General features: G+C 47.3%; 4 protein-coding genes across 4 annotated transcripts in view; all 4 read left to right on the top strand.

The window, feature by feature from the left end:
• Positions 1 to 23,820, top strand: part of TSPEAR (thrombospondin type laminin G domain and EAR repeats) — a 177,531-nt gene that overhangs the window by 114,857 nt on the left and 38,854 nt on the right.
• On the top strand, positions 4,978 to 5,817 carry LOC100300014 (keratin-associated protein 10-12). Its single transcript, XM_024996794.1, has one exon. The coding sequence runs from the start codon at positions 4,978 to 4,980 to the stop codon at positions 5,815 to 5,817; it is 840 nt and encodes a 279-aa protein (XP_024852562.1).
• KRTAP10-2 (keratin associated protein 10-2) lies at positions 13,477 to 14,552 on the top strand. The gene is given in 1 exon segment (NM_001110186.1): positions 13,477 to 14,552. A coding segment is annotated over 1 exon segment (741 nt). The 5' UTR covers positions 13,477 to 13,483; the 3' UTR covers positions 14,225 to 14,552.
• Positions 19,082 to 22,585, top strand: LOC112448006 (keratin-associated protein 10-8-like). The gene has a single exon (XM_059889474.1). The coding sequence runs from the start codon at positions 21,830 to 21,832 to the stop codon at positions 22,544 to 22,546; it is 717 nt and encodes a 238-aa protein (XP_059745457.1). The 5' UTR covers positions 19,082 to 21,829; the 3' UTR covers positions 22,547 to 22,585.

The raw sequence follows: 23,820 nt of genomic DNA, 5'->3' as shown, positions 1-23,820 counted from the left end.
TTTGGATCAGTTTCACTATCATTATTCGGAATTCTTTATCAGGTAGATTCCCTATCTCTTCCTCTTTAGTTTGGTTTGGTGGGCTTTTATCCTGTTCCTTTATCTGCTGGGTATTCCTCTGTCTCTTCATCTTGTTTAAATTGCTGAGTTTGGGGTGTCCTTTCTGTATTCTGGCAGTTTGTGGAGTTCTCTTTATTGTGGCGTTTCCTCGCTCTGTGTGGGTTTGTACAGGTGGCTCGTCAAGGTTTCTTGGTTAGGGAAGCTTGTGTCGGTGTTCTGGTGACTGGAGCTGTATTTCTTCTCTCTCCTTTCGAAGACTTGGGTTGCTTTTCTGGGAGCCTGATGTCCTCTGCCGGCTTTCAGAAGTTGTTTTGTGGAATTTACTCAGCATTTAAATGTTCTTTTGATGAATTTGTGGGGGAGAAAGTATTCTCCCCGTCCTACTCCTCCGCCATCTTAGCTCCTCTCCCTCAATTTTTACTTAATGTAAAACTTTAATCAAAGTTTACCAGAGACCTAAATATAAAATGTAAAAGTTTTAAACTTTCAGAGGAAAACATTGAAGAAAATCTTTGTGACCTTGTGGTTAGGCAGAGTTCTTAGATTCAATACCAAAAGCATGATTGCTGAAAGAAAAAAAATAATACCCTGAAAAAAAAAAACTGATAAAACAGTTTATCAGTATTAATCTGTTTTGTTCATCAAAAGGCACTCTTTTTTATTATCATTATTTTTTTTCACTTTACAACATTGTATTGGTTTTGCAATACATCAACGTGCATCCACCACGGGTGTACACGTGTTCCCCATCCTGAACCCCCCTCCCACCTCCCTCCCTATACCATCCCTCTGGGTCATCCCAGTGCACCAGCCCCAAGCTTCCTGTATCCTGCATCGAACCTGGACTGGCGATTCATTTCTTATATGATATTATACATGTTTTAATGCCATTCTCCCAAATCATTCCCCCTCCACCTCTCTCCCACAGAGTCCAAAAGACTGTTCTATGCATCTGTGTCTCTTTTGCTGTCTCAGATACAGGGTTGTTGTTGCCATCTTTCTAAATTCCATATATATGCATTAGTATACTGTATTGGTGTTTTTCTTTCTGGCTTACTTCACTCTGTATAATAGGCTCCAGTTTCATCCACCTCATTAGAACTGATTCAAATGTATTCTTTTTAATGGCTGAGTAATACTCCATTGTGTATATGTACCACAGCTTTCTTATCCATTCATCTGCTGATGGACATCTAGGTTGCTTCCATGTCCTGGCTATTATAAACAGTGCTGCGATGAACATTGGGGTACACGTGTCTCTTTCCCTTCTGGTTTCCTCGGTTTGTATGCCCAGCAGTCGGATTCCTGGGTCATATGGCAGTTCTATTTCCAGTTTTTTAAGGACTCTCCACACTGTTCTCCATAGTGGCTGTACTAGTTTGCATTCCCACCAACAGTGTAAGAGGGTTCCCTTTTCTCCACACCCTCTCCAGCATTTATTGCTTGTAGACTTCTGGATCACAGCCATTCTGACTGGTGTGAAATGGTACCTCACTGTGGTTTTGATTTCCATTCTTTGATTATGAGTGATGTTGAGCATCTTTTCATGTGTTTGTTAGCCATCTGTATTTCTTCTTTGGAGAAACGTCTATTTAGTTCTTTGGCCCATTTTTTTATTGGGTCATTTATTTTTCTGGAATTGAGCTGCAGGAAGCCATATGATTATCTCAGTAGATGCAGAGAAAGCCTTTGATAAAATTCAACATCCATTTATGATAAAAACTCTCCAGAAAGCAGGAATAGAAGGAACATACCTCAACATAAGAAAAGCTATATATGACAAATCCACAGCAAACATTATCCTCAATGGTGAAAATTTTAAAGCATTTCCCCTAAAGTCAGGAACATGACAAGGATACCCACTCTCACCACTACTATTCAACATAGTTTTGGAAGTTTTGGCCACAGCAATCAGAGCAGAAAAAGAAATAAAAGGAATCCAAATTGGAAAAGAAGTAAAACTCTCACTGTTTACAGATGACATGATCCTCTACATAGAAAACCCTAAAGACTCCACCAGAAAATTACTAGAGCTAATCAATGAATACAGCAAAGTTGCCGGATATAAAATCAACACACAAAAATCCCTTGCATTCCTATACACTAATAATGAGAAAATAGCAAAATTAAGGAAACAATTCCATTCAGCATTGCAACGAAAAGAATAAAATACTTAGGAATATATCTACCTAAAGAAATTAAAGACCTATATATAGAAAACTATAAAACACTGATGAAAGAAATCAAAGAGGACACTAATAGATGGAGAAATATACCATGTTCATGGATCAGAAGGATCAATACAGTGAAAATGAGTATAATACGCAAAGCAATCTACAGATTCAACGCAATCCCTATCAAGCTACCAACGGTATTTTTCACAGAGCTAGAAAAAATAATTTCACAATTTGTATGGAAATACAAAAAAACCTCGAATAGCCAAAGCAATCTTGAGAAAGAAGAATGGAACTGGAGGAATCAACCTGCCTGACTTCAGGCTCTACTACAAAGCCACAGTCATCAAGACAGTATGGTACTGGCACAAAGACAGGAATATAGATCAATGGAAGAAAATAGAAAGCCCAGAGATAAATCCACACACCTATGGACACCTTATGTTTGACAAAGGAGGCAAGAATATACAATGGATTAAAGACAATCTCTTTAACAAGTGGTGCTGGGAAAACTGGTCAACCACTTGTAAAAGAATGAACTAGAACACTTTCTAAGACCATACACAAAAGTAAACTCAAAATGGATTAAAGATCTAAACATAAGACCAGAATCTATAAAACTCTTAGAGGAGAACATAGGCAAAACACTCTCTGACATACATCACAGCAAGATCCTCTATGACCCACCTCCCAGAATATTGGAAATAAAAGCAAAAAATAAACAAATGGGATCTAATTAAAAGCTTCTGCACAACAAAAGAAAGTATAAACAAGGTGAAAAGACAGCCTTCAGAATGGGAGAAAATAATAGCAAATGAAGCAACTGACAAACAACTAATCTCAAACGTATACAAGCAACTCCTGCAGCTCAAAAGACACTCTTAAAGAATGAAAACACAAGCCATAGACTTGGAGAAAATATTTGCAAATCACACATCTGACTAAAGTACTTGTATCCAAAATATATAAAGAACACTCAAAATTGAACATCAAGAAAAACTAACAAAGAAAAGGGCATAAAGATTTGAAGAAATACCAAAGAAGATGCAGGGATGGCAAATAAGCATATAAAATGATGCTCCGCATCATTACTCATTAGGGAAGTGCAAATTAAAACTGCCACAAAGTCCCCTTCATACCTATGAGAAAGGCTCGAATTAAAAACAATTACCATGCCAGTGTTGGCAAGGATGTGGAGAAACTGGAGCTTTGATACATAAAACAATATCATAAATGACACAGCCACTGTGGATAAGTTTGCAAAGAAGTACATTAGAGAACCTCAACATATCACTGGTCTTTGGGGAAATGCAAGTTTGAATTATCCTAAGGTAGTGCTGCTGCTGCTAAGTCGCGTCAGTCGCGTCCGACTCTGTGGGACCCCATAGACGGCAGCCCACCAGGTGCCCCGTCCCTGGGATTCTCCAGGCAAGAACAGTGGAGTGGGTTGCCATTTCCTTCTCCATTTATGTGACCTCCTAGAAAAATCACAACTGCAGTGATTTTGAATCAGCGCTTGCCTGGGGCTTTGGGCCGAGGGAGGAGCTGATTCCAGTGGGACAGGAGTTTGGGGGCCTGTATGGTCTAGTGGGGGTGTGTCTGCATTTGTGAAAACTCAGAGAACTGCACTTGGGAAAGAGTGGGTCGAAGGCCAGAAGGGCGGGCAGCCAGCAGGCACTTGCTTCTACAGGGTCAAGCCGATGGACCTCCACTGCCTCTGTCTGCTTTTTGCTGACTTTGTTGTTCTTTATTATTCTTTTTTATATTCTGCCTGCTTTTGAGCTCGCTCTTTTTCTGGACCATGTACTCTCAAGGTGGTTTTTGTAGAATCTGTACGAGTGGCTTCTTTTGAGAATAGGTGTTTTATCAGAAATGCTCTAATCTCCATCCGCCTGATAACCCACTTTCCTCAGACTTTCAAGAGTTGGTTGCACTGTCTTCAGGTATGTTCATTGGCTGAGCGAAGTCGAATGCCAAACTCTCTGGAAGCTTTTAGGCTGTTTCCTCGTATTTGGCGTCAGACATTTGACCGGTGTAACAGATACGCACCGTTTTCCATTGATCTTGTCCTAGTTCGGTCAAAGTTCCAAATCTGAAGCACCATGTTTCTTTCCCTTCTCTCTGGAAAATGTTCTGTTTCTCCCTTTGCTGCACACATTCTATCCCTGGAAACCTCGTCTGACGCAGCTGGACCTTCCCTCCATCCTGCGCTGTGCTTGAGACATGTCTTGGTTCTTCTCACTCACTCCTTCTCCCTTTGGCTGGTCTGTCCACTGTTCAGCCCTGGTGCTTGAGAGGGATGTCCTACAGCAGGTGACAGCACTGTCCCAACTTTGAGCTCTGCGATGCCAAGTCTCTGAGACAGGGGTTCACAGCCACTCCCCTGCAGAGCCATGGAGACAAGTGGGAGAGGAGAGCTGGCAGGCACACATGGGTGGGGCTCTGGGACCCTAGATTAATTCTGTGTTTGCTTAGAGAACCTCACACAGCTCAGGGGTGATCCAGCCCTCAACCAGGACATGCATTTTACAAGCAGCAAACTCTTGTGTAAATAAACAAGAAGTAATAGGGGCTCAAAACACCAACAAGGAAAGGGAAGCCTCAGGGAGCCTTCAGCTGGCCCAGCAAACACCTGGACGGGGTATAAAAGGCCCACAGTCCAGAGCAGCGCTCACACACTCACTCACTCACTCACTAACACACACTCACATCCTCACCCTCCTCCAGCCCCACCGCCTCCACCATGGCTTCCTCTGCCTTGTCTGTCTGCTCCAGTGACCTGAGCTACAGCAGCCGGGTCTGCCTACCCAGATCCTATGACTCCTGCACTGGCTCCTCCTGGCAGGTGGACGACTGTCCAGAGAGCTGCTGTGAGCCCCCCTGCTGTGCCTCCAGCTGCTGTGCTCCAGCCCCCCACCTGACCCTCCTCTGTGCCCCAGTGAGCTGCGAGTCCAGCCCCTGCTGCCAGCCAGCCTGCAGCAGCTCCTGCCTGGCCTCGTCGTGCCAGCAGTCTAGCTGCCAGCCCTCCTGCTGCACCTCCTCCCCTTGCCAGCAGGCCTGCTGTGAGCCCGTCTGCTGCAAGCCTGTCTGCTGCACGCCTGTCTGCTGCAGGCCTGTCTACTGCACACCTGTCTGCTGTGAGGCCTCCCCTTGTTCTACTTCCTCATGTTGCAAGCAGTCTAGCTGCCAGTCCTCCTGCTGCATCTCCTCCCCCTGCCAGCAAGACTGCTGTGAGCCGGTCTGCTGCAGGCCAGTCTGCTGCAGGCCCATCTGCTGCACACCTGTCTGCTGCAGGCCCGTCTGCTGCACACCTGTCTGCTGCAGGCCTGTGTGCTATGAGTCCTCCCCTTGCTCAGCCTCCTTGTGCTGCCAGCCGAACCCCTGCTCCTCGGTCAGTTGCAGACCCTCCTCCTCCGTGTCCCTACTCTGCCGTCCTGTGTGCCGCCCCGCCTGCTGTGTGCCCACCTCCTCCTGCCAGCCCAGCTGCTGCCGCCCGGCCTCCAGCGTGTCCCTGCTCTGCCGGCCCGCGTGCTCCCGCTCTGCTTGCTGCATCCCAACCTCAGCCCCAGAGCCCTGTTGCTGACCTGGCATATTGCCAACTCCTTCCAGGGCCAACGCTGACTTTCACCTGAAATTTCTGTAGCCTTAGGCCAGTCTCGGGTCTCCTTCTGCCCCAGAGTTTCCTGTGAGCAGCCTGGGCTGGCTCCTGGTTCCCTCCAGGCCCTGAGTGTCAGCCAGCATGCGACTCTCCATCCTTGATGGTCATGGATTTTGTCCTGACCTAGGTGAGGGGTCTGCCCGTTAACAAATAAAGTCATTGTCATGCCCTCTCTGTGCCTTGAGTGCGTATCTCTTCAAACCCTGGGAATGACCTTTGTTGTGAAGAGTGGTCTGGGCTGGTTTAGAATCCTGGCCTTGAGTTGTATCCGGGACTGTAACATCATCAGGCATGGCTAAATACGCCCTGCTACTCTCTGCCAGGGTATCCTGAGGCCATAATTCGACTGCAGCCTGCAGTCCAGAATATCCTGCTCACCTGTAGACCCCTGCATGAAATGAGTGATGGGGTGGCAGTGGGGCATTTGTTCAGGCCCCAGGCTTGCACACTGGGAACATGGGGCTTCCCTAAGGACAAAGGAGATCCCGTTTAGTAAACATCTGCCTTGAATACATAAAGCTTACTCCAGAAACAGCTTCAGACAGGCTGGTGCCAGCCGTTCCCAAGTGCCCTGGACATGAGTGTGAGTGCTTCCCTCTGTGTGCGAAGGTCTGGATGGTGAGAGCCACATGCAGTGATGTTGGGAGCCTGTGTGAGTCAAGGTTCTCCAGAGAAAGAACCAATAAGACATGTGCACATATACAGAGATTGATGTTGAGGAGCTAGCTCACACAGTTTGGAGGCGGGCAAGACCCAAATCTGCAGGGTGAGCTTCTTGGGAAGAGTTGGTTTTGCAGCTACAGATGACCTGCTTGTAGAATCTCTTTCTCTTTGGGGGACCTCAGTCTGTTCTCAATGTCTTCAAATCTTGGGTGTAGCCCACCCACATTTTGTAGGGCAATCTGTTTTACTCCTAGTCCACTGATTTCAGTATTGATTGATCTCACCTAAAAAGCAACTATGTCATGACATCCAGCAATGTTTACCCAGACAACTGGGCACCGTGGCCTGGTCAGTTGACTCTTGAAACTATCCATCACAGGGACCGACAGCCAAGGGGGATGGGCTGTTTGGTAATGCAGGTGCTCGCTGGGCGATGCCATCAGGAATTCAAGTTCTAAGGCAGCTATCCCACTGGGAAAATATGGGGAGGAGGGACATACCCTGGCCCTTCAGGACAGTGCTGGACCCGCGTGGCAGTGTGAAGGGCCTTGACGTGGGGCCCCAAATGTAATTGTGCCTATTATAATACGCATGCCTGTGTGCTGAGTTGCCTCAAGTATGTCTGAGTCTTAGTGACCTTATGGGCTGTAAGCTGCCCGACTCTTCTGTCCATGAGCTTCTCCAGGCAAGAGTCAGGAGTGGGCCTCTGTGCCCTCCTCCAGGGCTCCTCCTGACCCAGGGGTCAAATCTGGGTCTGCTGTAGCTCCTGCTGGCAGGCAAATCCTTCACTGCTGAGCCCGAGAGGAGCCCAGCTGTTATAATAGCCACATTTAAAGTGAAAAAAGACAGGTAGAGTTTATTTAATTACATTTTATTAACCCAATACATGCAAAATGTTTAAAGAGATGGGATTACCAGACCACCTTACCTGTCTCCTGAGAATCCTGTATGTGGGTCAAGAAGCAATTATTACAACTAGATATGTAACAGTAGACTGGTTCCAAATTGGAAAGGAGTATCAAGGCTGTATATTGTCACCCTGCTTATTTAGCTTATATGCAGAGTACATCATGCAAAATGCCAGGCGGGATGAAGTACAAGCTGGAATCAAGATGGCTAGGAGAAATATCAACAAGCTTAGTGATGCAGATGATACCACCCTTATGGCAGAAACTGAAGAGAAACTAGAGAGCCTCTTGATGAGGGTGAAAGAGGAGAGTGAAAAAGCTGACATGAAACTCAGCATTCAAAAAACTAAGATTATGGCATCTGGTCCCATCATTTCATGGGAAATAGATGGGGAAACAATGGAAACAGTGTCAGACTTTATTTTTTGGGCCTCCAAAATCACTGCAGATGGCTGTGATTTCATGACTGCAGCTATGAAATTAAAAGATGCTTGCTCCTTAGAAGAAAGGCTATGACCAACCTGGACATCATATTGAGTCAGAGACAACTTTACCAACAAAGGTTTGTCTAGTCAAAGCTGTAGTTTTTCCAGTAGTCATGTATGTATGTGAGAGTTGGACTATAAAGAAGGCTGAGCACCAAAGAATTGGTGCTTTTGATCTATGGTGTTGGAGAAGACTCTTGAGAGTCCCTTGGACAGCAAGGAGATCAAGCCTGAACATTCATTGGAAGGACTGATGCTAAAGCTGAAGCTCCAATACTTTGGCCACCTGATTCGAAGAGCTGACTCATTAGACAAGACTCTAATGTTGGGAAAGACTGATGGCAAAAGGAGAGCGGGTAGCAGAGGGTGAGATGCTTAGATAGCGTCATAGACTCAGTGGGTATGAATTTGAGCAAACTCTGGGAGATAGTGGAGGACAGAGGAGCCTGGCGTGCTGCAGTCCATAGGGTCACAAAGAATTGGACTTCACTTAGTGACTGATCAACAATAATTCAAAAGCTTAGCATTTCAATACATCTGATATTAATGAAGTATCAGAGTCTCACCAGGGTCACTGCATGGGAAGTATCAACTTTGTGTTGCCACAGAACCCATCGCTCTGGCTATTTAGACTTATCTTCCTTTTCTTCTCACCTCAGTTCAGTTCAGTTTCTCAGTCGTATCTGACTCTTTGGGACCCCATGAATCACAGCATTCCAGGCCTCCCTGTCCATCAAAAGCTCTTGGAGTTCACTCAAACTCATGTCCATTGAGTTGGTGATGCCATCCAGCCATCTCATCCTCTGTTGTCCCCTTCTCCTGCCCCCAGTCCCTCCAAGCATCAGGGTCTTTTCCAATGAGTCAGCTCTTCACATTTTGTGGCCAAAGTATTGGAGTTTCAGCTTCGGCATCAGTCCTTAAATGGACACCCAGGACTGATCTCCTTTAGGATGGATGGTTGGATCTCCTTGCAGTCCAAGGGATTCTCAAGGGTCTTCTCCAACACCACAGTTCAAAAGCATCAATTCTTCAGTGCTCAGCTTTCTGCACAGTCCAGCTGTCACATCCACAGATGACCGCTGAAAAAACCATTACCTTGACTAGACGGACTTTTGTTGGCAAAGTAATATCTCTGCTTTTCAATATACTATCTAGGTTGGTCATCACTTTCCTTTCAAAGAGTAAGCGTCTTTATTTCTTCTCACCTACACCTGCCCAATTCCCCATGTTCTCCTGTATGTTTCATCACTGGGCCATTTGTCTTCTTTCTTTCTGGTTTTTGTTCTTAAGATTTTTTTTAATCTGGACCTTTTTAAACGTCTTTATTGAATTTGTTACCAATTGCTTCTTTTTTGTGTTTCGGTTTTTCTGGGTGAGGGCTGTGTGGCATCTTGGCTCCCGGACCAGGGACTGAACCCACACCCCATGCACTGGAAGGTGGATCCTAAACCACTGGACCTCCAGGGGAGTCCCATCATTCGTCTTGTTTCTTTAGATGTTTCTCCAGGAGGGAAACATGAGTAGAGTGTTTTCCAAGCTCTTGCTTATGTGAAAATACACTGCTGTTCTCTTTACTTGAGAAAGATATAAGGGGCTTCCCAGGTGGCACTACTGGTAAAGACTTGGCCTGCCAATGCAGGATAAAGACGTAATAATTTGAAAAAAGAAAAAAATCAGCCTTAGTGCCCAGTGTTCCCCCTGAAGCTCTGTGTCTTTCACTGTTTGGTGGGAGAGGTCTGGGGACTGCCTGGTAATAGTTCATTTCCAGACCAGACTGTCGGCCATTTCTTCCTACCTGGAGATGGAGCTGCCCTTCATTCAGTTCATTTAAAAATTGCCAATTTGGAAAACTCAACAGTGGCAAGAGCACTGGAAAATATCAGTTTTCATTCAACTTGCTAAGAAAGGCAATGCCAAAGAATATTCAGTCTCACACTCTAGCAAAATAATGCTCAAAATTCTCCAAGCCAGGCTTCAACAGTATGTGAACTGTGAACTACAAGATGTTCAAGCTGGTTTTTAAAATGGCAGAGGAGCCAGAGATCAAATTGCCAACATCTGATGGATCATCAAAAAAGCAAGAGAGTTCCAGAAAAACATCTATTTCTGCTTTACTGACTATGCCAATGCCTTTGACTGTGTGGATCACGATAAACTGTGGAAAATTCTGAAAGAGATGGGAATACCAGACCACCTGACCTGCCTCTTGAGAAATCTGTATGCAGGTCAGGAAGCAACAGTTAGAACTGGACATGGAACAACAGACTGGTTCCAAATAGGAAAAGCACTACATCAAGGCGATATATTGTCACTGTGCGTATTTAACTTACATGCAGAGTACATCATGAGAAATTTTGGGCTGGCTGAAGCTCAAGCTGAAATCAAGATTGCTGGGAGAAAGTCAATAACCTCAGATATGCAGATGACACCACCCTTATGGCAGAAAGTGAAGAAGAACTAAAGAGCCTCTTGATGAAGGTGAAAGAGGAGAGTGAAAAAATTGGCTTAAAGAAAACAGAAAACAAAGATTATGGCATCTGGTCCCATCACTTCAGGGGAAATAGATGGAAAAACAGTGGAAACAGTGGCAGACTTGATTTTGGGGGGCTCCAAAATCACTGCAGATGGTGACTGCAGCCATGAAATAAAAAGACGCTTACTCTTTAGAAGAAAAGTTATGACCAACCTAGAAAGCATATTCAAAAGCAGAGACATTACTCTACCAACAAAGGTCTGTCTAGTCTATGGTTTTTCCAGTAGTTGTGGGTGGATGTGAGAGTTGAACCATAAAGAAAGTTGAGCTCAGAAGAATTGATGCTTTGGAACTGTGGTGTTGGAGAAGACTCTTGAGAGTCCCTTGGACTGCAAGAGATCTAACCAGTCCATCCTAAAGGACATCAGTCCTGAATGTTCATGGGAAGGACTGATGCTGAAACTGAAACTCCAATCCTTTGGCCACCTGATGCGAAGAGCTGACTCATTTGAAAAGACCCTGATGCTGGGAAAGTTTGAAGGTAGGAGGAGAAGGGGATGACAGAGCATGAGATGGTTGGATGGTATCACTAACTCAATGGACATGAGTTTAAGTAAACTCCAGGAGTTGGTGATGGACAGGGAGGCCTGACGTGCTGAAGTCCATGGGATCGCAGTCGGACATGACTGAGCAACTGAACTGACTGAATGTATGTTTATGGTGGGCTCTAAAAATCTGATGCTCTTGAATTTATGAGGCCCTTCCAGTCCAAACGCACCCACCTTGGTGCACTCAGCTCACAGTGGTTCATGTTCAGTCCTATCTTTACTGTTCTATCCTAGCTCTTCCTTCTTCCTTGTTAGCAACTGAGCGATCACGTTTGGTGTCAGCGAAACACATGGTATGTTTATTACATTTTCTCTCATCATATTCAGGGATTTATGCTTTACCTCTGTTGGGCTTCCCTTGTGGCTCAGCTGCTAAAGAATCCGCCTGCAGTGCGGGAGACCTGGGTTGGATCCCTGGGTTGGGAAGATCCCCTGGAGAAGGGAAAGGCTACCCACTCCAGTATTCTGGCCTGGAGAATTCCTTGGACTGTATAATCTATGAGGTCACAAAAAGTCAGACATGACTGAGCAAATTTCACTACACTCTGTTGGAGTAAAAAGTGGCACCTCACCCCAGTATTCTTGCCTGGAGAATGCCATAGACAGAGGAACCTGGCAGGCTACAGTCCATGGGGTCACAAAGAATCGGACACGACTGAGCCCCTGAGCAAGCATGCATACTTTACCTCTGTGGAGTGGAGGAAGTAGCAGTGTTTGTGCCAAACCACAGAGTTGATTTTCTGTGGTGTTAATTTTGCTGCTTCCCGCCTCTGTTGTAAATTTTCAGCTCAGCTGCCTGGTGCTAAGCTTCCCTGGACACGTACTTCCTTCTGCGAGTAGCACTGAAGTTGGCCTGGGGAAGGCCTGGCTAAGAGCCTCGATCCTATACACAGACAGCTGGCTTCCAGTCCCAGTCCTGAGACTTTGGGCTGTGTGACCTGGACATGGTTGCTTAACTTCTCTGTGCCTGGGCTTCCTCACCTACTTACAGAAACTTCCTTGCTGAGTGGATGTGAAATCAAGTGACTTGGCAGGTGTAGAGCATTCAGCTCACCACCTGGCCTAGAACAGGTGCTCAGACAGTGTCATCTGACCCCACAGCCATGGTCAGGGCCACCTTGATGACCACTGCCCAGATGTCACTGTCTTCCCAGAGTCAGCCCGTGCTGACTTGCTGTTCCAGGCTCCCTGGGACCACATCTTCTTGTATCCACAAGGAAAACCAACTCTTGTCTGAGCTTTACTTCTGGGTGTTGCTTCGGGTCCTCGAGTCTCCGCGGCTCACACGTGGTTCTCCAGGAGACCCTCCCTCTCTCTGAGTCTTTCAGGGCATCGCCCTTGAGGAAGGCAAACTCTGGCCACAGGGGCAGGTTGCTCGGCTGAGAAGTGTGGGGTGCACAGGGTGTGCTGTGAGCAGTTGGGTCTGGGTGAAAGGTTGATGAACACAGCCCCTGACTCAGACACCTGTGAGCGCTGCTCCCTGAAGAGATCTCCTAACAGACTCCACGTATGACCGCGCTCTGTTAACGCTCGTCTCAGGCACACTGGCTGGGCTGCAGGGGACTGGATGTCCCTGTCACCATGCTTCCTGCTGGCAGAGCAGCTGCTGGGGGTGAGTGCCAGGTCCCCCCCACCCCCTGCTGAACATGACCCTCACCTGGTTGCACGGTCACATCCCCTGGACCACTTGCATTTTACAGACGTGCACATGTCGCTTTACACCTAAGTTTAAAAATGCGTAAAAGTCAAAATAATATTAAAAGTACTGCACCTCAAACAGAGGAGAGCTCAACATCTAAATTCACAAATTTAGAGAGATGATCACCTCTAAACCTCACTCAGCATTGTTCCTGTTGTTCAGTCGCTCAGTCCTGTTCCAGTGTTCATGACTCCATGGACTACAGGACAGCTAGCTTCCCTGTCCTTCACCATCTCGAACAGCAGGAACAAACTCATGTCCATTGAGTCAATGACACTCTCTAACCAATTTGTCCTCTATCGTCCCTGTCTCCTCCTGCTTTAATCTTGCCAGGCATCAGGGTCTTTTCTAATGAGTCAGCTCTTTGAATCAGTGGCCAAAGGATTGGAGCTTCAGCTTCAGCATCAGGCCTTCCAATGAATATTCAGGGTTCATTTCATGTAGGATCTTACCTAGATATTTTCTATATCTTTTCTGGAGCCAAACAAAGGAGAAATGGAAAAACATCCTGCAACATGGGATATTTACGCTCACAGGTTAATGAGTAAAAACAATTGTGGAAACTGCCAGCACTAATGAGGGGCTCCTGCCGCCAGCTCTCAACCCCAACAAGGAAGGGAGGGCCTGGGAGTCTCCTGTGGGGACAACACAAGCCAGGGGCCAGGTATAAAAGCCCTGCATCCCCAAGCACCTCACACACACAGCTCATACACTCACACACACACAAACCCTCCTCCAGCCCCACCACCTCCACCATGGCAGCCTCCACCCTGTCTGTCTGCTCCAGCGACCTGAGCTATGACTGTCCAGAGAGCTGCTGCGAGCCCCCCTGCTGTGCCCCCAGCTCCTGTGCCCCGGCCCCCCGCCTGACCCTCCTCTGTGCCCCCGTGAGCTGTGAGTCCAGCCCCTGCTGCCAGCCAGCCTGCAGCAGCTCCTCCCCCTGCCAGCAGGCCTGCTGTGAGCCCGTCTGCTGCAGGCCCGTCTGCTGCACACCTGTCTGCTGCAGGCCTGTCTGCTGCACACCTGTCTGCTGCACACCTGTCTGCTGCAGGCCGGTCTGCTGTGAGGCCTCCCCCTGTTCTACCTCCTCATGTTGCCAGCAGTCAAGCTGCCAGCCCTCCTGCTGCACTTCCTCCCCCTGCCAGCAGGCCTGCTGTGAGCCCGTCTGCTGCACCCCTGTCTGCTGCAGGCCCGTCTGCTGCACCCCTGTCTGCTGCAGGCCCGTCTGCTGCACCCCTGTCTGCTGCACACCTGTCTGCTGCAGGCCCGTGTGCTGTGAGGCCTCCCCCTGCTCAGCCCCCTCGTCCTGCTGCAGACCCTCCACCTCTGTGTCCCTCCTCTGCCGCCCCGTGTGCCGCCCCGCCTGCTGTGTGCCCGATTCTTCCTGCCAGCCCAGCTGCTGCCGCCCGGCCTCCTCCGTGTCCCTCCTCTGCAGGCCCACATGCTCACGCCCGGCCTGCTGCATCCCAACCTCAGCCCCGGAGCCCTGCTGCTGACCTGGCATGTGTCCCCAGAGCCAGCCGAGCTCAGGTTCCACCTATGACTTGGTCCTCTGTCCTGACCTAGGCTGGGTGGTTGCCCTCACTCAGGACAGGGTCCCCGATGTCTCCACTGTCCTGACTGACTGACCTCTCACTCCTGCCCCAGGAACCCTGACCTCATGGCTCCCAGGGGCTTCTGCCTCCCAGGAGTCGCCTCCAGCTGTCTCTGGGTCACCTGCCCCCCTACTCCTCCACATCCTCTAGCTGGGTCACTTGGCCTTGACTTCCAACCAGTCAGCACCCCATCAGGCACCTGGATAAATAAACTCATGTCATCACCTGATTGCTCCCTTCATGTGATCTCTGGTGGGGTGGATGCAGGGGTGGAAGGAAGCACACGATTGTGACCTGACACTATCGTCCTCCAGCCGAGAGTATTTCTGTCAGGAAGTGAGTGTGTTAGTCACTCAGTCATGTCCAACTCTCTGAGACCCCATAGACTGTAGCCCACCAGGTTCCTCTGTCCATGGAATTCTCCAGGCAAGAATACTGGAGTGGGTTGCTATTCCCTTCTCCAGGGGATCTTCCTGATTCAGGGGTCGAACCTGGATGTCCTGCATTGCAGGCAGGTTCTTTACTGTCTGAGTTACTTGGGAAGCCCCAGCAGTAAGTGACTGAGACCCCAAAGGGCATTGGCCTGACCTCTCTGGGCAGGGCCGCGATGTGGGCGGCCTCCTGCTTCTCCAGGAAGGCGTGCCTGCTCAAGCCCTGGCCCGCAGCTGGTCCCCTGCAGACCTGTCATGGTCTAGGGGTTTCTCAGGCTCCCTGGACTGTTCCTGCCCACTTGAAACATATGGAACTGGCCCCTTGAGTCCGCTCCATGCGGGTGACCTAAGGACCCCGTGTGACACAACCTGTATGTGGCTGGGGTCACCCCTTTTGGTCAGCCAGTGGGTCTGCACTTTTAGCAGAAATGTGGTGGGAGGGGGGAGGGCTGCTCCAACCGTGTGGGGTGAGAGGGCCTGGATGACCTTCCCCCCCCCGACTGATCCAGAGAACTAACAAGGTCTGGACACAAGGAGGTTGAGATGCTGGACTTGAGGAGGACAGCACAGGCCCACCTGGGAGGGGAAAGAAACTGAGTGGGTCTCACAGCTGCCCAGCTCACCCCCTCGAGAATGTTTCCAGGACCCAGGCCAGAAACCCAGGTGGAGTGCCATGGATCCCTCAGTTTTAGAGCTGGTCTGGGAATTGGGGGCGTTGTGGGGCAGCTAGTGTCCGGGGTCAGGATGCAAGAGAGAAGAGAGCTGTTCTGAGAAACTCCCCTGTCCACGGAGGGCCTCCCTTAAGTGTCCCATGAGAAATGATAAGCAAACAGGTGTGAAGCTGAGCCTGGGAAAACCCATAAAGTTAGCTGGACTGATTGGCAGAGATGAGAGACAGCCTTAAATGGACCTGCCCCCACCAGCCTGTTGGAAATATTCATAAGTCTCAGGACATGGGGTGGCTCTTCCGAAGGATGTTGCCTCAATTCTGAGAGAAAATAGTAGGAATGGAAGAGGAGAACTTAGCACAGACCCCCAGATATTAAAAGGAAATGCAATAAGCAATTAAGGTGATATGGACTCATTCTTTGAAGGCACAAATAACCAAAATTCACTTAAAAAACCCCAGATCTCCTTAATTGTCCTGTATCAACTTAACATATCTTGTTTTTTAGGGTAGTTTTAGGTTCAGAGCAAAGCTGAGTGGGAGGTATAGAGTTCCTATATAGTCACACCCTCACACAGGTGCAGCCTACCCCACCATCAGTATCTTGTGATTTGATGCATTTGTTGCAAATGGGCTACATTCCTTATAATGGATAAAGCTACCCTGACATGTTAATATCACCCAAATTCCATAGTTTACATGGAGTTACTCTCACTGTTGCTGAGTTCTATGTGTTTTGATAACTGTCTTATAGCACATGTGGAGCATTACGGAATAGTTTCCCTGCCCTAAAAATCCTGTGCTCCATCCGTTCATCTCTTCTTCCCTGCTAACCCCGGCAACCACTGATCTTTTTACCGACTCCATAGTTTTGTCTTTTCCAGAATGTCATATCCTTGGAACCATCAGGAGTGGAAACTTTTCAGATTGGCTTCTTTCACTTAGGACTGTGCACTTACGTTTCCTTCATGTTCCTTCATGCCTTGATAGCCTTTTTCTATTTTTTTCATTGAGGGAAAATATTCATAACACAAAGTTTACAACCTTAACCACTTTAAAGTGTACAGTTCAGTGGTATTAAGTACATTCATAACCATGTGTACCCATCACCACTATCCATACTTGGAACTCTTTATCTTGCAAAACAAACTCTATACACATTAAACAACAATTCCCATACTTCCTTTCTCACAGCTCCTGGAAAGCATCATTCTACTTTTTGTCTCTAAAGTACTTCGTGTAGGTGAAATCACAAAGTGTTTGTCTTTTTGTGACTGACTTATTTATCTTACCATAATGTCCTCATGCTTTGTCCATAAGTGCCGGATTTACTTCCTGTTAACGGGTGAATAATATTCCATTCTATGGGTATACCTCATTTTGCTTATCCATTCATCCATCAGTGAACACCTGAATGGCTTCCACTTTTCAGCTATTGTGAAAAATGCTTCTGTGAATGTGGTTTTACAAATAGCTCTTCAAGATTCAGCTTTCAGTTCTTTTCAGCATGGACCTAGTAGAAATACTGGATCATACAGTAATTCTACTTTTAATTTTGAAGAACCATCATACTGATTTCCACGTAGATGTACCAGTTCATGTTCCCACCAACAGTGTACAAGCGTTCCAGTTTCTTCACAGTCTCACCAGTATTTATGTTGTTTTTTAAAATAAATGGTCATTATACTAAGAGGTATAAGGTGGTACCTCACTGTAGTTTTGATTTGCATTTCTCTAATGATTAGTTACATTGAGTATATTTTCATGTGCTTATTGGCCATTTGCATATCTTCTTTGGAAAAATGTCTATTCGTGGCCTTTGCTCATTTCTAAGTTAGGTTTTTTGTTGTGGTTGTTATTGAGTTTTAGGAGTTCTCTATATTTTCTGGATATCAATCTCTTATCAGATATATGATTTTCAAATCTTTCCTCACATTTCTTTGGGTTACCTTTGTTCTCTGTTGATACTACATTTTGATGAAAAACATTTAAAATTTTCATGAAGTCCCGTTTCTATATTTTCTTATGCTGACTATGTCATTGGTGTCATATCCAGGAAATGACTGCCAAATTCAAGGTTGTGAAGTTTTGTCCTATTTTTTCTTCAAAGAGTTTCATAGTTACAGGTCTTACATTTAGATTGAGGATCCACTTTGAGTTAATTTTGTGTATGATGTTAGGTATGGATCTAACTTCATTCTTGTGCATGTGAATATCCAATTTTCCTAGAACCATTTGTTGAAAAGACTGTCTTTTGTCCAGTGAATGGACTTAATGCCCTTGTCAAAGATGGTTTGACCTAACGTGTGAGGGTTTGTTTTTGGATCCTGTATTCTTTTCCATTGATCTCTATGTCTGACTTTGTGCCAGTACCACTCTATTTGATTACTGTCGCTTTGTAGTGAACTTTGAAATCAGGGAGTATGATTCCTCTGGCTTTGTCCTTTTTCAGGATTTTTTTTTTTTTTTTGGTTATTCAAGGTCCCTTAAAATTCCATATGAATTTTAGAATGAGTCTTTTTTTATTTCTGTGAAAAGTCATCAAGATGTTGATAGCAACTGTATTAAATATATAGATTGCTTTGGATAGTAATGATATCTTAACAATATTAAAGCTTCCAATCCATAAATATGGGGTGTCTTTCCATTTACTTATGTCTTCTTTCATTTCTTTCAACAATGATTTGTAGTTTTCACTGGATAAGTTTTTGACCTCCTTGATTAACTCCTAAGTATTTTACTTTTTTGATGATATTCTAAATGGAATCATTTTTGTAATTTCCTTTTAGGGTTATTCATTATTAGTGTATAGAAATACAACTAATTTTTTGTATATTGACTTTGTATCCTGCTGTTTTGCTGAATTCACATATTAGTTGTAATGGTTTTGTGTGTAGGTATGGAATTTTTCAGATTTTGTACACATAAGGATTATGTATATATAACATCTGTGAATGGAGATGATTTTACTTCTTCTTTTTCAACTTGATGCTGCTAAGTTACTTCAGTCATGTCTGACTCTGTGTGACCCCATAGACGGCAGCCCACCAGGCTCCCCCATCTCTGGGATTCTCCAGGCAAGAACACTGGAGTGTGTATATGTACCACAGCTTTCTTATCCATTCATATACACAATAGAGTATTACTCAGCCGTTAAAAAGAATACATTTGAATCAGTTCTAATGAGGTAGATGAAACTGGAGCTTATTATACAGAGTGAAGTAAGCCAGAAAGAAAAACACCAATACAGTATACTAACGCATATGTATGGAATTTAGAAAGATGGTAACAATAACTCTGTATCCGAGACAGCAAAAGAGACACTGATGTATAGAACAGTCTTTTGGACTCCGTGGGAGAGGGAGAGGGTGGGATGATTTGGGAGAATGGCATTGAAACATGTATAATATCATATATGAAACGAGTCGCCAGTCCAGGTTCGATGCACGATACTGGATGCTTGGGGCTGGTGCACTGGGACGACCCAGAGGGATAGTACAAGGAGGGAGGAGGGAGGAGGGTTCAGGATGGGGAACACGTGTTTACCTGTGGCAGATTCATGTTGATATATGGCAAAACCAATACAATATTGTAAAGTTAAAAAAAAAACTGGAGTGGGTTGCCATTTCTTTCTCCAATGCATGAAAGTGAAAAGTGAAAGGGAAGTCGCTCTGTCGTGCCCAACTCTTAGCGACCGCATGGACTACAGCCTACCAGGCTCCTCCGTCCATGGGTGTTTCCAGGCAAGAGTACTGGAGTGGGTTACCATTGCCTTCTCCGTTTTTCAACTTAAATCCCTTTTATTTTTCCTTTTGTCAAGCTGGTAAAGGATCTGCCTGAAAGGCAGGATACCCTGGTTTGATTCTTGGGTTGGGAAGATCCCCTGGAGAAGTGACAGACTACCCACACCGGGGCTTCCCTGGTGGCTGAGATGTATGGGTTGAATCCCTGGCTTGGAAAGATCACCTGGAGGAGGGCTTGGCAACCCACTCCAGTATTCTTGCCTGGAAAATCCCCATAGACAGAGGAGCCTGGCGGGCTACAGTCCATGGGGTCACGAAGAGTGGGACACGACTAAGCGACTAAACACAACACATCACCTCCAAATTGATCTATAGATTCAAAGTAATTCCAATAACAAATAGGATTTCTTTGTTAGTATCAATAAGTTAACCCTAAAATTATTTGGAAAGGCAAAGGAGCTCAAGGAGCCACAAAATTTGAAAATGAGGAAGAAAGTTGGAGGTTTTATCCTATCTGACTTTAGTATTTACCATGCTGCTGCTGCTGCTAAGTCGCTTCAGTCGTGTCTGACTCTGTGCGACCCCATAGACGGCAGCCCACCAGGCTCCCCCGTCCCTGGGATTCTCCAGGCAAGAACACTGGAGTGGGTTGCCATTTCCTTCTCCAGTGCATGAAAGTGAAAAGTGAAAGTGAAGTCGCTCAGTCGTGTCCGACTCTTAGCGACCCCATGGACTGCAGCCCACCAGGCTCCTCTGTCCATGGGATTTTCCAGGCAAGGGTACTGGAGTGGGGTGCCAATAATCAAAACAGTCCAATGCTAGCAAAGGTACAGGCCCAGATGAATGATACAGAAAAGAATCCCAGGGACGGGGGAGCCTGGTGGGCTGCCATCTATGGGGTTGCACAGAGTCGGACACGACTGACGCGACTTAGCAGCAGCAGCAGCAGAGGAAGACATAGGAGAAAATCTTTGTGACCTTGTGGTTAGACAGAGTTCTTAGATTCAATACCAAAAGCATGATCACTAAAAGAAAAAAAGGAATACCCTAGACTTTATCAGTATTAAATTGTATTGTTCATCAAAAGGCACTCTTAAAGAATGAAAACACAAGCCATAGACTTGGAGAAAATATTTGCAAATCACACATCTGACTAAAGTACTTATATCCAAAATATATAAAGAACACTCAAAATTGAACATCAAGAAAAACTAACAAAGAAAAGGGCATAAAGATTTGAAGAAATACCAAAGAAGATGCAGGGATGGCAAATAAGCATATAAAATGATGCTCCGCATCATTACTCAGTAGGGAAGTGCAAATTAAAACTGCCACAAAGTCCCCTTCATACCTATGAGAAAGGCTAGAATTAAAAACCAATACCATGCCAGTGTAGGCAAGGACCTCCTAGAAAAGTCACAACTGCAGTGATTTTGAATCAGCACTGGCCTGGGGCTTTGGACCGAAGGAGGAGCTGATTCCAGTGGGACAGGAGTTTGGGGGCCTCTATGCTCTGGTGGGGATGTGTCTGCATTGGTCAAACTCAGAGACCTGCACGCGGGAAAGAGTCTGTCAAAGGCCAAGGGGCGGGGCAGCCATCAGGCACTTGCTTCTACAGGGTCAAGCTGATGGACCTCCTCTCCCTCTGTCTGCTTTTTGCTGACTTTGTTGTTCTTTATTATTCTTTCTTATATTCTGCCTGCCTTTGGGCTCGCTCTTTTTCTGGACCATGTACTCTCAAGGTGGTTTTTGTAGAAACTATACGAGTGGCTTCTTTTCAGAATAGCTGTCTTATCAGAAATGCTCTAATCTCCATCCGCCTGATAATCCATTTCCTCAGACTTTCAAGAGTTGGTTGCACTGTCTTCAGATATGTTGATTGGCTGAGTGAAGTCCAATGCCAAACTCTCTGGAAGCTTTTAGGCTGTTTCCTCGTATTTGGCGTCAGACATTTCACCAGTGTGTCAGATATGCACCGTTTTCCATTCATCTTGTCTTAGTTCAGTCAAAGTTCCAAATCGGAAGCATCATGTTTCTTTCCCTTCTCTCTGGAAAATGTTCTGTTTCTCCCTTTGCTGCGCACATTCTGTCCCTGGAAACAGAATGCAGCTGGACCTTCCCTCCATCCTGCTCTGTGCTTGAGACATGTCTTGGTTCTTCTCACTCACTCCTTCTCCCTTTGGCTGGTCTGTCCACTGTTCAGCCCTGGTGCTTGAGAGGGATGTCCTACAGCAGGTGACAGCACTGTCCCAACTTTGAGCTCTGCGATGCCAAGTCACTGAGACGGGGGTTCACAGCCGCTCCCCTGCAGAGCCATGGAGACAGGTGGGAGGGGAGAGCCTGCAGGCACACATGGGTGGGGCTCTGGGACCCTAGATTAATTCTGTGTTTGCTTAGAGAACTTCACACAGCTCAGGGGTGATCCAGCCCTCAACCAGGACATGCGTTTTACAAGCAGCAAACTCTTGTGTAAATAAACAAGAAGTAATAGGGGCTCAAAACACCAACAAGGAAAGGGAAGACCCAGGGAGCCTTCAGCTGGCCCAACACACACCTGGACAGGGTATAAAAGGCCCACAGCCCTGAGCAGCGCTCACACACTCACTCACTCACTCACTCACACACACTCACATCCTCACCCTCCTCCAGCCCCACCGCCTCCACCATGGCTTCCTCTGCCTTGTCTGTCTGCTCCAGTGACCTGAGCTACGGCAGCCGGGTCTGCCTGCCCGGGTCCTGTGACTCCTGCACCGGGTCCTCCTGGCAGGTGGACGACTGTCCAGAGAGCTGCTGCGAGCCCCCCTGCTGTGCCCCCAGCTGCTGTGCTCCAGCCCCCCGCCTGACCCTGCTCTGTGCCCCAGTGAGCTGCGAGTCCAGCCCTTGCTGCCAGCCAGCCTGCAGCAGCTCCTGCACGGACTTGTGCTGCCAGCAGTCTAGCTGCCAGTCCTCCTGCTGCACCTCCTCCCCTTGTCAGCCGGCCTGCTGTGAGCCCGTCTGCTGCAGGCCTGTCTACTGCACACCTGTCTGCTGCACACCTGTCTGCTGCAGGCCCATCTGCTGCACACCTCTCTGCTGCAGGCCTGTCTGCTGCACACCTGTCTGCTGCAGGCCCGTCTGCTGCAGGCCCGTGTGCTGTGAGTCCTCCCCTTGCTCAGCCTCCTTGTGCTGCCAGCCCAATCCCTGCTCCTCGGTCAGTTGCAGACCCTCCTCCTCCGTGTCCCTTCTCTGCCGTCCTGTGTGCCGCCCCGCCTGCTGTGTGCCCACCTCCTCCTGCCAGCCCAGCTGCTGCCGCCCGGCCTCCTGCGTGTCCCTGCTCTGCCGGCCCGCGTGCTCCCGCCCTGCTTGCTGCATCCCAACCTCAGCCCCAGAGCCCTGTTGCTGACCTGGCATATTGCCAACTCCTTCCAGGGCCAACGCTGACTTTCACCTGAAATTTTGTAGCCTTAGGCCAGTGTGGGGTCTCCTTCTGCCCCTGAGTTTCCTGTGAGCAGCCTGGGCTGGCTTCTGGTTCCCTCTAGGCCCTGAGTGTCAGCCAGCATGCTGCTCTCCATCCTTGTTGGTCATGGATTTTGTCCTGACCTAGGTGAAGGGTCTGCCTATTAACAAATAAAGTCATTGTCATGTCATCTCTGTGCCTTGAATGCATATCTCTTCAAATCCTGGGAAAGACCTTTGTTGTGGACAGTGGTCTAGGCTGGTTTAGAAACCTGGCCTTGAGTTGTATCCAGGACTGTAACATCATCAGGCACGGCTAACCACGCCCTGCTACTCTCTGCCAGGGTGTCCTGAGGCCATAATTCGACTGCAGCCTCCAGTCCAGAATATCCTGCTCACCTGTAGACCCCTGCATGAAGTGAGTGATGGGTGGCAGTGGGGCATATGTTCAGGCCCCAAGCTTGCACACTGGGAACATGGGGCTTCCCTAAGGACAAAGGAGACCCCGTTTAGTAAACATCTGCCTTGAATACGTAAAGCTTACTCCAGAAACAGCTTCAGACAGGCTGGTGCCAGCCATTCCCTAGTGCCCTGGACAGGAGTGTGAGTGCTTCCCTCTGTGTGGGAAGGTCTGGATGGTGAGAGCCACATGCAGTTATGTTGGGAGCCTGTGTGAGTCAAGGTTCTCCAGAGAAAGAACCCATAAGACATGTGCACGTATGCAGAGATTGATGTTGAGGAGCTAGCTCACACAGTTTGGAGGCGGGCAAGACCCAAATCTGCAGGGTGAGCTTCCAGGGAAGAGTCGGTGTTGCAGCTACAGATGACCAACTGGTAGAATCTCTTTCTCCTTGGGGGACCTCAGTCTGTTGTCACTGTCTTCACTGCTTGGGTGTAGCCCACCCACATTTTGTAGGGCAATCTGTTTTACTCCTAGTCCACTGATTTCAGTATTGTTCTCATCTAAAAAGCAACTGTGTCATGATCCAGACATGTTTACCCAGACAACTGGGCACCATGGCCTGGTCAGTTGACACTTGAAACTATCCATCACAGGGACCAACAGCCAAGGGGGATGGGCTATTTGGAAATGACAGGTGCTTGCTGGGCGATGCCCTCAGGAATTGAAGTATTAAGGCAGCTATCCCTCTGGGGAAATACAGGGAGGAGGGACATACCCTGGCCCTTTAGGACAGTGCTGGGTAGGCACCTGCGGGGCAG

Source organism: Bos taurus, chromosome 1 (genome assembly GCF_002263795.3).
Source record: "Bos taurus isolate L1 Dominette 01449 registration number 42190680 breed Hereford chromosome 1, ARS-UCD2.0, whole genome shotgun sequence".
NCBI classification, from domain to species: Eukaryota; Metazoa; Chordata; class Mammalia; order Artiodactyla; family Bovidae; genus Bos; species Bos taurus.
Note: the sequence above shows the minus strand (reverse complement) of the source record. Positions and strands in the feature narration are given on the sequence as shown.

Excerpts from the sequence above, each read along its gene's own strand:
- LOC100300014 (XM_024996794.1), top strand. The coding sequence starts at position 4,978 with ATGGCTTCCTCTGCCTTGTCTGTCTGCTCCAGTGACCTGAGCTACAGC.
- LOC112448006 (XM_059889474.1), top strand. The coding sequence starts at position 21,830 with ATGGCTTCCTCTGCCTTGTCTGTCTGCTCCAGTGACCTGAGCTACGGC.